Source organism: Oncorhynchus gorbuscha, linkage group LG08, assembly GCF_021184085.1.
Source record: "Oncorhynchus gorbuscha isolate QuinsamMale2020 ecotype Even-year linkage group LG08, OgorEven_v1.0, whole genome shotgun sequence".
NCBI lineage: Eukaryota > Metazoa > Chordata > Actinopteri > Salmoniformes > Salmonidae > Oncorhynchus > Oncorhynchus gorbuscha.
In genome coordinates this window covers 2,764,837-2,778,269 of record NC_060180.1, presented here as the reverse complement: position 1 = coordinate 2,778,269, position 13,433 = coordinate 2,764,837, and the positions used below count along the sequence as shown (strand labels likewise).

The window sequence follows — 13,433 nt, the reverse complement described above, 5'->3', positions numbered from 1 at the left end:
TAAATAAGATTCCAAATGTGTTTTAGTTTGAACATGATATTGCTCATATGTGCAATTTCCTACTGATAACCAAATTCATTACATCAACACATTTCTGACGCTTGCATGTATTCTGAAAACTTCACCATTTATTCTCCCATAAATCTGTATTCAAATGAATGTAAAAGCCCCTCGCTATAACACCTGACGACTATATTTTCACGTCAACCATTGAAACGAGTTGGAATGAATGTTGACATCCCATTTGGAGAGGGGCTTTGCCTTCCCTGATGGATGAAGCGAAGCAATATGAGAATAAATTTGATAATAGCATCAAAGTGACACAATGAGTTACAGTATTTCACTGGCGGGAGCAGATGACACACTATAGCAGCTGCATAAAAACACATTTTCAATTTACAAATCATTATGTGCCTAGATCAAGCCCCCGAGCAGCCAATTCAACCACTAGACCGAAGCCATATTAATGTTTTGCCAAATCCTTCTCGTTTTCCTTCCACTCTTTCATCTATTTTTCTTCCATTCTTTCCTCTTTTCTCTCTTTTTACACACAATTTTTTGTTCCCTCTCTTCTCTTGAAAAAGTTCTGTTTCATGTCTTATTAGAGCAAATATTTCTTTGGAAGCTGAAGTCGGTTGGTTGAACCAATCCAAAATATATCCTCTGGCCCTGCTCCCTGGGGCAGACACTATCTGTTTCCTCAGACCAGCTTAGAGGGAAGGGGAGAAAGTAATGACTTGTACAATGGTTGCATCCAAAATGGCACCCTATTCCCTATATAGTGTAATACTTTGGACCAGGGCCCTGGTCAAAAGTAGTGCACCATACAGGGAATACAGTGTTATTTGGGAAGCAGCCGAGGCTGAGCGCATAGGGGTCTAAGAATAAAAGAAGCATCTTCAATTGGGAATTGGGCCATGCGTGTCAGGCTCTTCTGTTGCTCTCCAGAGTGGAAATACCTCCGAGAGTTCCACCCTCCCCTGTTTCCACTGGAAAAGGATAAATTGATGATACATTGAAGAAGACAAATGAAATTAATCTTCCAACCAGCTGACAGGAAGCAGGATTAGATTGGTCCTCTAACAACAACAACAAAAAGCTCAATATCGGTGTCTTGTGTGTAAAACATGTCCTAAATGGATGGTAGCGGAGCAAAGCAACAATAGTGTGGTGAAATTAAAGAGCCCAAATGAAACAACAGACCAACAGAATGTAGTGGTGAAACTAAAGAGCCTAATGAAATAACAGAATGTAGTGGTGAAACTAAAGAGCCTAATGAAATAACAGAATGTAGTGGTGAAACTAAAGAGCCTAATGAAATAACAGAATGAAGTGGTGAAACTAAAGAGCCTAATGAAATAACATAATGAAGAAAGAGCCTAATGAAATAACAGAATGAAGTGGTGAAACTAAAGAGCCTAATGAAATAACAGAATGAAGTGGTGAAACTAAAGAGCCTAATGAAATAACAGAATGAAGTGGTGAAACTAAAGAGCCTAATGAAATAACAGAATGCAGTGGTGAAACTAAAGAGCCTAATGAAATAACAGAATGAAGTGGTGAAACTAAAGAGCCTAATGAAATAACAGAATGAAGTGGTGAAACTAAAGAGCCTAATGAAATAACAGAATGAAGTGGTGAAACTAAAGAGCCTAATGAAATAACATAATGAAGTGGTGAAACTAAAGAGCCTAATGAAATAACAGACCAACAGAATGTAGACACAGTTGAAGACAGATTAAAACAAGTACTGTGGATGTATCTCCTGTTACCACTCTTGAAACATTATATCAAAGGGAACTGTGCTGTGTGTACAATACGATTCATTCAAATGATCACCCATTGTGTTTCAGACAGTTTCTCTTTAAGGTTTGTTTTAGCCAGTTCCAGCATCAGACAATCCCGAAGCAGCCAACTAGTCCCACCACAGTCCTGATATCATGAAGCAGCCATCTAGACCCACCACAGTCCTGATATCATGAAGCAGCCATCTAGACCCACCACAGTCCTGATATCATGAAGCAGCCATCTAGACCCACCACAGTCCTGATATCATGAAGCAGCCATCTAGACCCACCACAGTCCTGATATCACTGAAGCAGCCATCTAGACCCACCACAGTCCTGATATCATGAAGCAGCCATCTAGTCCCACCACAGTCCTGATATCATGAAGCAGCCATCTAGACCCACCACAGTCCTGATATCATGAAGCAGCCATCTAGACCCACCACAGTCCTGATATCATGAAGCAGCCATCTAGACCCACCACAGTCCTGATATCATGAAGCAGCCATCTAGTCCCACCACAGTCCTGATATCATGAAGCAGCCATCTAGACCCACCACAGTCCTGATATCATGAAGCAGCCATCTAGACCCACCACAGTCCTGATATCATGAAGCAGCCATCTAGACCCACCATAGTCCTGATATCATGAAGCAGCCAACTAGACCCACCATGGTCCTGATATCATGAAGCAGCCATCTAGACCCACCATAGTCCTGATATCATGAAGCAGCCAACTAGACCCACCATGGTCCTGATATCATGAAGCAGCCATCTAGACCCACCATAGTCCTGATATCAATGAAGCAGCCAGCTAGACCCACCACAGTCCTGATATCACGAAGCATCCATCTATACCCACTATGGTCCTGATATAATGAAGCATCCAGCTCGACCCACCATGGTCCTGATATATAATGAAGCGGCCAGCTAGACCCACTATGGTCCTGATATCATGAAGCATCCAGCTAGTCCCACCATGGTCCTGATATCATGAAGCAGCCATCTAGACCCACCACAGTCCTGATATCATGAAGCAGCCATCTAGACCCACTATGGTCCTGATATCATGAATCAGCCATCTAGACCCACCACAGTCCTGATATCATGAAGCAGCCATCTAGACCCACCACAGTCCTGATATCATGAAGCAGCCATCTAGTCCCACCACAGTCCTGATATCATGAAGCAGCCATCTAGACCCACCACAGTCCTGATATCATGAAGCAGCCATCTAGACCCACCACAGTCCTGATATCATGAAGCAGCCATCTAGACCCACCACAGTCCTGATATCATGAAGCAGCCATCTAGACACACCACGGTCCTGATATCACGAAGCATCCATCTAGACCCACTATTGTCCTGATATAATGAATCATCCAGCTCAACCCACCATGGTCCTGATATATAATGAAGCAGCCAGCTAGACCCACCACAGTCCTGATATCACGAAGCATCCATCTAGACCCACTATGGTCCTGATATAATGAAGCAGCCAGCTAGACCCACTATGGTCCTGATATCATGAAGCATCCAGCTAGTCCCACCATGGTCCTGATATCATGAAGCATCCATCTAGACCCACTATGGTCCTGATATCATGAAGCAGTCATCTAGACCCACCATGGTCCTGATATCATGAAGCCTCCATCTAGACCCACTATGGTCCTGATATCATGAAGCAGCCATCTAGACCCACCATGGTCCTGATATCATGAAGCAGCCATCTAGACCCACTATGGTCCTGATATCATGAAGCATCCAGCTCGACCCACCATGGTCCTGATATATAATGAAGCAGCCAGCTAGACCCAATACGGTCCTGATATCATGAAGCAGCCATCTAGACCCACCACAGTCCTGATATCATGAAGCATCCAGCTAGACCCACTATGGTCCTGATATCATGAAGCAGCCATTTAGACCCACCATAGTCCTGATATCGTGAAGCATCCAGCTAGACCCACTATGGTCCTGATATAATGAAGCAGCCATCTAGACCCACCACGGTCCTGATATCATGAAGCAGCCATCTAGACCCACCACAGTCCTGATATCATGAAGCAGCCATCTAGACCCACTATTGTCCTGATATCATGAAGCAGCCTTCTAGACCCACTATGGTCCTGATATCATGAAGCAGCTATCTAGACCCACTATGGTCCTGATATCATGAAGCAGCCATCTAGACCCACCATAGTCCTGATATCGTGAAGCATCCAGCTAGACCCACTATGGTCCTGATATCATGAAGCAGCCAGCTAGACACACCACGGTCCTGATAAGCTGTAGCCCTCTCACATTGATCTCTTTGTCACCAAGGGGTAAAGGAGTCCTACGGTGGCAGTAACGGGGAAAGTAGCTTTTAGAATTTGGGTTAAAATGGGTTAAAATGAAATCATCTTTACCTGCGTTTCCAGGGCGACAGACACACTTGAAGCCTCCAGGTTTGTTGATACAGACGGCCTCGTGAAGGCAAGGTGAAACTTCACACTCATTAATATCCAGGTCACACATGGTGCCAAAATATCCAGCTGGGCAATTACAGTGGAACCTAGACAGTAACAAGAACAACTATTAGTGATGGGATGACAATGATTATAGGAAGCTGAATAGTTCAGGCAGTATTAAAAAGAACAACAACATTTAGAGGTGGAAGGACAATATTATACTACTGTATTTAACTGTATTCACAGGAACACAACACCCATAGGATGACCAATCACAACACCCATAGGATGACCAATCACAACACCCATAGGATGACCAAACACAACACCCATAGGATGACCAAACACAACACCCATAGGATGACCAATCACAACACCCATAGGATGACCAAACACAACACCCATAGGATGACCAAACACAACACCCATAGGATGACCAATCACAACCCCCATAGGATGACCAAACACAACACCCATAGGATGACCAAACACAACACCCATAGGATGACCAATCACAACACCCATAGGATGACCAATCACAACACCCATAGGATGACCAAACACAACACCCATAGGATGACCAATCACAACACCCATAGGATGACCAAACACAACACCCATAGGATGACCAATCACAACACCCATAGGATGACCAATCACAACACCCATAGGATGACCAAACACAACACCCATAGGATGACCAATCACAACACCCATAGGATGACCAAACACAACACCCATAGGATGACCAAACACAACATCCATAGGATGACCAAACACAACATCCATAGGATGACCAATCACAACACCCATAGGATGACCAAACACAACACCCATAGGATGACCAAACACAACACCCATAGGATGACCAAACACAACATCCATAGGATGACCAAACACAACATCCATAGGATGACCAAACACAACATCCATAGGATGACCAAACACAACATCCATAGGATGACCAAACACTTACCCAAAATGGCTAGAGAAGATTTTTTAATGTAGCACTCAAGTGAAGAGTATGTATAATTGATATAAGTGATGTAGTATCCTAAGTCATTCTGTATTAAGTGCCCTCCTGTCCATTTGAAATGTTACGGTTGTTTTCATATTGGCATTATTGATAGTAGAGAACACTGCCAATTCCTTTGATGTTTTCTCCATCTACTTTATGCCTGTTTTCTCCATCTATCCTCCTATGATTTTATGCCTGTTTTCTCCATCTATCCTCCTATGATTTGATGCCTGTTTTCTCCATCTATCCTCCTATGATTTGATGCCTGTTTTCTCCATCTATCCTCATATGACTTTATGCCTGTTTTCTCCATCTATCCTCCTCTGATTTAATGCCTGTTTTCTCCATCTATCCTGCTCTGATTTAATGCCTGTTTTCTCCATCTATCCTCCTCTGATTTGATGCCTGTTTTCTCCATATATCCTCCTCTAATTTGATGCCTGTTTTCTCCATCTATCCTCATATGACTTTATGCCTGTTTTCTCCATCTATCCTCCTCTGATTTAATGCCTGTTTTCTCCATCTATCCTCCTCTGATTTGATGCCTGTTTTCTCCATCTATCCTCATATGACTTTATGCCTGTTTTCTCCATCTATCCTCCTCTGATTTAATGCCTGTTTTCTCCATCTATCCTCCTCTGATTTGATGCCTGTTTTCTCCATCTATCCTCATATGACTTTATGCCTGTTTTCTCCATCTATCCTCCTCTGATTTTATGCCTGTTTTCTCCATCTATCCTCCTCTGACTTTATGCCTGTTTTCTCCATCTATCCTCCTATGACTTGATGCCTGTTTTCTCCATCTATCCTCCTCTGACTTGATGCCTGTTTTCTCCATCTATCCTCCTATGACTTTAGGCCCTAACAGGGAACAAACAGCCAGTCATTAAATGACAGCAGATTTACAGGAAGCCCTTACTTCTGCACTTAGAATACATTATAAACCTTCCATCATCAGCTCCTTAAAACCAACCACCACAACAACAGTACTATGAGATGCTGGATCTCACTGCTACAGGGGACAACACTACAGCTCACTGCTATAGGGGACAACACTACAGCTCACTGCTATAGGGGACAACACTACAGCTCACTGCTATAGGGGGGGACAACACTACAGCTCACTGCTATAGGGGACAACACTACACAGCTCACTGCTCACTGCTACAGCTCACTGCTATAGGGGACAACACTACAGCTCACTGCTATAGGGGACAACACTACAGCTCACTGCTATAGGGGACAACACTACAGCTCACTGCTATAGGGGACAACACTACAGCTCACTGCTATAGGGGACAACACTACAGCTCACTGCTATAGGGGACAACACTACAGCTCACTGCTATAGGGGACAACACTACAGCTCACTGCTATAGGGGACAACACTACAGCTCACTGCTATAGGGGACAACACTACAGCTCACTGCTATAGGGGACAACACTACAGCTCACTGCTATAGGGGACAACACTACAGCTCACTGCTATACAACACTACAGCTCACTGCTAGCTCACTGGGGGACAACACTACAGCTCACTGCTATAGGGGACAACACTACAGCTCACTGCTATAGGGGACAACACACAGCTCACTGCTAGCAACACTCAGCTCACTGCTATAGGGGACAACACTACAGCTCACTGCTATAGGGGACAACACTACAGCTCACTGCTATAGGGGACAACACTACAGCTCAACTGCTCACTGCTAGGGGACAACACTACAGCTCACTGCTATAGGGGACACTACAGCTCACTGCTATAGGGGACAACACTACAGCTCACTGCTATAGGGGACAACACTACAGCTCACTGCTATAGGGGACAACACTACAGCTCACTGCTATAGGGGACAACACTACAGCTCACTGCTATAGGGGACAACACTACAGCTCACTGCTATAGGGGACAACACTACAGCTCACTGCTATAGGGGACAACACTACAGCTCACAACACTGCTCACTGCTAGGGGACAACACTACAGCTATAGGGGACAACACTACAGCTCACTGCTAGGGGACAACACTACAGCTCACTGCTATAGGGGACAACACTACAGCTCACTGCTATAGGGGACAACACTACAGCTCACTGCTATAGGGGACAACACTACAGCTCACTGCTAGGGGACAACACTACAGCTCACTGCTATAGGGGACAACACTATAGGGGGACAACACTACAGCTCACTGCTATAGGGGACAACACTACAGCTCACTGCTATAGGGGACAACACTACAGCTCACTGCTATAGGGGACAACACTACAGCTCACTGCTATAGGGGACAACACTACAGCTCACTGCTATAGGGGACAACACTACAGCTCACTGCTATAGGGGACAACACTACAGCTCACTGCTACAGGGGACAACACTACACCTCACTGCTACAGGGGACAACACTACAGCTCACTGCTACAGGGGACACCACTACAGCTCACTGCTACAGGAGACAACACTGCAGCTCACTGCTACAGGGGACAACACTACAGCTCACTGCTATAGGGGACAACACTACATATCACTGCTATAGGGGACAACACTACAGATCACTGCTATAGGGGACAAGACTACAGATCACTGCTATAGGGGACAACACTCTTAATGTACCCAATACAGACAGATCTCCATGTACAGTAGATGGATGGTTTGAGCAGCAGAGTAAATAGAGGAACAGCTTGTCTGGACTCTACTGACTATAAAGGGAGTGGGGGCCATGTGGGATGAATCCAGGGTCTGCTTTCACCAGAGAGTCGTTACAGAGGTGTGGACACACCTTAACTGAACTCCCAGAACTGCCAAGTCAGGGGATCGCTATGAGCAGTGCATGCTGAGTCGCCATGGGAGCAGGTATCATGACAGGAGACAAACTGGAGACAAACCATTTAGGACTTAAATTGGCCCTGGGACTTCTCTGCCCATCTGTCGGACTACAGCCTCCTACTACAAGCCCCAGGACTCCCATTAAAGACAGTGGAGGGAGAGAGAGAGGGTGAAGAGAGAGAGAGAGGATGAAGAGAGAGAGGGTGAAGAGAGAGAGAGAGAGAGAGAGAGAGAGAGAGAGAGAGAGAGAGAGAGAGAGAGAGAGAGAGAGAGAGAGAGAGAGAGAGAGAAGGAGAAGGGGAAGGAGAAAGAGGAAGGGAGAGGGTTGGAGAGAGAGAAAGATAGAGAGAGAAGGAGAAAGATTAAGAAAGAAGGGTGGAGAGAGAGAAAGATAGAGCGAGAGAGAGAGAGAGAGAGAGAAGGCGAGCGAGGGGCTAGAGAGAGAGAGAGAGGGAGGGAGAAAGTGAAGGAGAAAGATGAAGAGAGAAGAGTGGAGAGAGAGAAAGAGAGAACTACCTTGAGAAGAAGAAGACTACCCCGTGGAGGAAAGGAAACCCAATCTAGAGTCATGATGTGTTCCTGCTGAATGCACTCTGCTGTCTTTAGTATGGCAGCTTAACTATGTCAAGGATGAATAAAGGCCTGTTATATAAGACTGCTGCTGCATCCCAAATGATGCATTACACAGTGCACTTCACCCTGTAATGGTCAAAAGTAGTGTACTATGTAGGGAATAGGGTGCCATTTGGGACGCAACCTGAACCGCTTCGAAGAATAACCCCGCTAGGTTTAACATAGCTACCTCACGGGGCTCATTTTAAACTTGTTTTGTTCAAAAACAAATACTTCAGAGAGATAGGATGCGTTCCAAATGTTACCTTATTTCCTATATAGTGCACTACTTTCGACCTGGGCCCATAGGGCTTATAGTGCACTATACAGGGCATAGGGTTCCATTTGGGATACAGATAAACAAATGAGATAAAGACGGTGTTAGCTAGCTAGCTAAGGCTTCAATGATTCATTTAGTGATTGCTTAAATGACCAGGTAAGATAAATATTAAAGTGAATATTGTCCTGGTACTGTAGGTACCAACCTGTTAACCTGGTCTTGGCAAATGCCTCCATTTTGGCAGGGTCTGGAGGCACACTCGTTGATGTCTTCCTCACAGTGTCGGCCAGAAAACCCAGGCGCACAGTCACAGCTGAAAACAAAGGCAATCATTAATATTGATCTCCTCTCTTGCATACAAAATAGAAAATCCATTTGTTTACTCGTAGTGGCACGTGTGAGGAAGGAAAAAATGATGAAATAACAGATCAATGAAGAGGACTTTATCTGATATTAATTACACATCGGATCTCGATTGATCGGGACCTTTTAGTTTGTGACTGTTGAACTAAACGTTAAACTAAGCTGTAAAGAAGGATTCACATAAACAGTCCTATTAAAAGGGGAGACCGTTCCTCATTGAACTGACCTCATTTCCACTCCAAAGGCCGTGTTATGAAGCCGCATTATTTTTGCATAGTGTTTATGGAAATATGGCATGAGCCTTTGTTCATTTAACAGTTCATTTAACCATATCACAGGGTCATGCTTAGCATAGTGTAACAGCATCACACTATTCACACACATCTGAACTGAGGCCATAAATAACAATAATAACAATATATTGCTGTGGTAAATAGATTATATGTGCTTATAATCTACAGAACACAATGTAATATATACATTATATTATAAACTGGGTGGTTCGATTATAAGCTGATTGGTTGACAGCCATGGTATATCAGACCATATTCCACGGTTATGATAAAACACTTATTTGTTCTGCTCTAATTACGTTGGTAAGCAGTTTAAAATAGCAATAAGGCACCTCAGGGGTTTGTGATATATAGCCAATATGCCACGGCTAAGGGCCATGTCGAGGCACTCCGCGTTGCGTTGTGCATAAAGAACAGCCCTTAGCCGTGGTATATTGGCCATATACCACACCCCCTCGGGCCTTATTTGCTTAAAGGTACAGTGACCGTACTATCAATATATTTATACTATGTTCAGAGGCGGTAAATATAATATTGTTGTGATAAGTATATGATAGTGTTCATTCTACTTCCGGAGTCATCATAAGGGAACCACCATCTTAAGACTGTGGAGCTCACTATCTACTTGTCTCAATTTCACCATATTCGATAATTGTCACCCTGGAATTAATTGCACTCATTAGCATTAGCGCAATTAGTGCTAAATGGGAGCAGGTATTGTGGGTAATTGATCAAGTCATAAATCATCTGGTATGTGTTTATAATCCATAATTCATATAATCTGACAGCAATTTTCATCTTTGTTTGTTTGAGTGAGTATCTCTGGGTTGAAAAATGAATGGAAGTGTACCAAATGCCACCCTGTTGCCTATATAGCACACTACATTCGGTCGGATCCTATAGGGTTTGGAAACAGAGGGCCATTTGGTATGCAGACTGTATATAAGGTGCCTCGCGGTTCCCCTTTTACCTGTAGCTGTTGACCCGGTCAAGACAGTGGCCCTGGTTCTGGCATGGGCCTGAGATACACTCGTCGGTGTCAATTTCGCAGCTCGTTCCCTGGAATCCTGAAAGATAGATGAGCTGGTCATGGATCAGTAAGCCTCACTACATCCTGAGAGGCCAGCTTGCGAGGCAGCGAACGTCAAGCTCCATGATAACAAAGGCCCTGGTGAATGGAAGGAGTGGAAGTAGAATGTCCATTTTAATGGAACTAGTAGCCCCTGTAGAATCTCTCATCTGCCAGCCCCTCAGCCCTCTCGGTTTCCCCTCTCAGAGGAGTGGACACGTCTAATAATACTGCAGCGGCACAGATAAATTGGAGGTCTGAGGGTTGGTGAGGGGAGAGGGAGAGGGGTGGTGGGGAGAATTACGGAGAGTCTGGGGTGGTGCAGAGAGCTAGGGCGAGTCTGGGGTGGTGGGGAGAGTTAGGGAGAGTCGCGGGTGGAGGGGAGAGTTAGGGAGAGTCACGGGTGGAGGGGAGAGTCAGGGGTGGTGGGGAGAGGTGGGGAGAGTCAGGGGTGGTGGGGAGAGTTAGGGAGAGTCAGGGGTGCTGCTGAGAGCTAGGGCCAGTCAGGGGTGTTGGGGAGAGTTAGGGAGAGTCGCGGGTGGAGGGGAGTGTTAGGGAGAGTCACGGGTGGAGGGGAGAGTCAGGGGTGGTGGGGAGAGTTAGGTAGAGTCAGGGGTGGTGGGGAGAGTTAGGGAGAGTCAGGGGTGGTGGGGAGAGTCAGGGGTGGTGGGGAGAGTTAGGTAGAGTTAGGGGTGGTGGGGAGAGTTAGGGAGAGTCAGGGGTGGTGGGGAGAGTCAGGGGTGGTGGGGAGAGTTAGGGAGAGTCAGGGGTGGTGGGGAGAGTTAGGGGTGGTGGGAAGAGTTAGGGAAGAGTTAGGGAGAGTCAGGGGTGGTGGGAAGAGTTAGGGGTGGTGGGAAGAGTTAGGGGTGGTGGGAAAAGTTAGGTAGAGTTAGGAGTGGTGGGGAGAGTTAGGGGTGGTGGGAAGAGTTAGGTAGAGTTAGGGGTGGTGGGGAGAGTTAGGGGTGGTGGGAAGAGTTAGGGAGAGTCAGGGGTGGTGGGGAGAGTTAGGGAGAGTCAGGGGTGGTGGGGAGAGTTAGGTAGAGTTAGGGGTGGTGGGGAGAGTTAGGGAGAGTCAGGGGTGGCGGGGAGAGTCGGGGGTGGTGGGAAGAGTTAGGTAGAGTTAGGGGTGGTGGGAAGAGTTAGGGAGAGTCAGGGGTGGTGGGGAGAGTTAGGGAGAGTCAGGGGTGGTGGGAAGAGTTAGGGGTGGTGGGAAGAGTTAGGGAGAGTCAGGGGTGGTGGGGAGAGTTAGGGAGAGTCAGGGGTGGTAGGGAGAGTCAGGGGTGGTGGGAAGAGTTAGGTAGAGTTAGGGGTGGTGGGGAGAGTCAGGGGTGGTGGGAAGAGTTAGGGAGAGTTAGGGGTGGTGAGGAGAGTTAGGGAGAGTTGGGGGTGGAGGGGAGAGTTAGGGAGAGTCGGGGTGGAGGGGAGAGTTAGGGAAAGTTAGGGAGAGTCAGGGGTGTGGGTAGAGTCAGGGGTGTAGGTAGAGTCAGGGATGGTGGGGAGAGTTAGGGAGAGTCAGGGGTGTGGGTAGAGTCAGGGATGGTGGGTAGAGTCAGGGATGGTGGGTAGAGTCAGGGATGGTGGGTAGAGTTAGGGAGAGTCAGGGATGGTGGGGAGGGTTAGGGAGAGTCAGGGATGGTGGGGAGGGTTAGGGAGAGTCAGGAATGGTGGGGAGAGTCAGGGGTGGTGGGGAGGGTTAGGGAGAGTCAGGGATGGTGGGGAGAGTCAGGGATGGTGGGGAGGGTTAGGGAGAGTCAGGGATGGTGGGGAGAGTCAGGGATGGTGGGGAGGGTTAGGGAGAGTCAGGGATGGTGGGGAGAGTCAGTGATGGTGGGGAGAGTCAGGGATGGTGGGGAGGGTTAGGGAGAGTCAGGGATGGTGGGGAGAGTCAGGGATGGCGGGGAGGGTTAGGGAGAGTCAGGGATGGTGGGGAGAGTCAGGGATGGTGGGGAGGGTTAGGGAGAGTCAGGGATGGTGAGGAGAGTCAGGGGTGGTGGGGAGGGTCAGGGGTGGTGGGAAGAGTCAGGGGTGGTGGGGAGGGTTAGGGAGAGTCAGGGATGGTGGGGAGAGTCAGGGGTGGTGGGAAGAGTCAAGGGTGGTGGGGAGGGTTAGGGAGAGTCAGGGATGGTGGGGAGAGTCAGGGGTGGTGGGGAGGGTTAGGGAGAGTCAGGGGTGGTGGGGAGAGTCAGGGGTGGTGGGGAGAGTCAGGGGTGGTGGGGAGGGTTAGGGAGAGTCAGGGATGGTGGGGAGAGTCAGGGGTGGTGGGAAGAGTCAGGGGTGGTGGGGAGGGTTAGGGAGAGTCAGGGATGGTGGGGAGAGTCAGGGGTGGTGGGAAGAGTCAGGGGTGGTGGGGAGGGTTAGGGAGAGTCAGGGATGGTGGGGAGAGTCAGGGGTGGTGGGGAGGGTTAGGGAGAGTCAGGGGTGGTGGGGAGAGTCAGGGGTGGTGGGGAGGGTTAGGGAGAGTCAGGGATGGTGGGGAGAGTCAGGGGTGGTGGGAAGAGTCAGGGGTGGTGGGGAGGGTTAGGGAGAGTCAGGGATGGTGGGGAGAGTCAGGGGTGGTGGGGAGAGTTAAGTAGAGTTGGGGGTGCTGGGAAGAGTTAGGTAGAGTTGGGGGTGGTGGGGAGGGTTAGGGAGAGTCAGGGGTGGTGGGGAGAGTCAGGGGTGGTGGGGAGAGTCAGGGGTGGTGGGAAGAGTCAGGGGTGGTGGGAAGAGTCAGGGTTTGTCAGTAGAGTT

General features: G+C 47.5%; 1 protein-coding gene across 1 annotated transcript in view; it reads right to left on the bottom strand.

The window, feature by feature from the left end:
- LOC124041094 (protein eyes shut homolog) overlaps positions 1 to 13,433 on the bottom strand; it is a 222,873-nt gene that overhangs the window by 104,770 nt on the left and 104,670 nt on the right. The window contains exons 11-13 of the mRNA XM_046358258.1: positions 10,605 to 10,701; positions 9,184 to 9,291; positions 4,199 to 4,344 (exon numbers count right to left, since the gene is read on the bottom strand). Of these exons, the coding sequence (XP_046214214.1) occupies positions 4,199 to 4,344; positions 9,184 to 9,291; positions 10,605 to 10,701 (351 nt within the window). The remainder of the gene's footprint in view (positions 1 to 4,198; positions 4,345 to 9,183; positions 9,292 to 10,604; positions 10,702 to 13,433) is intronic.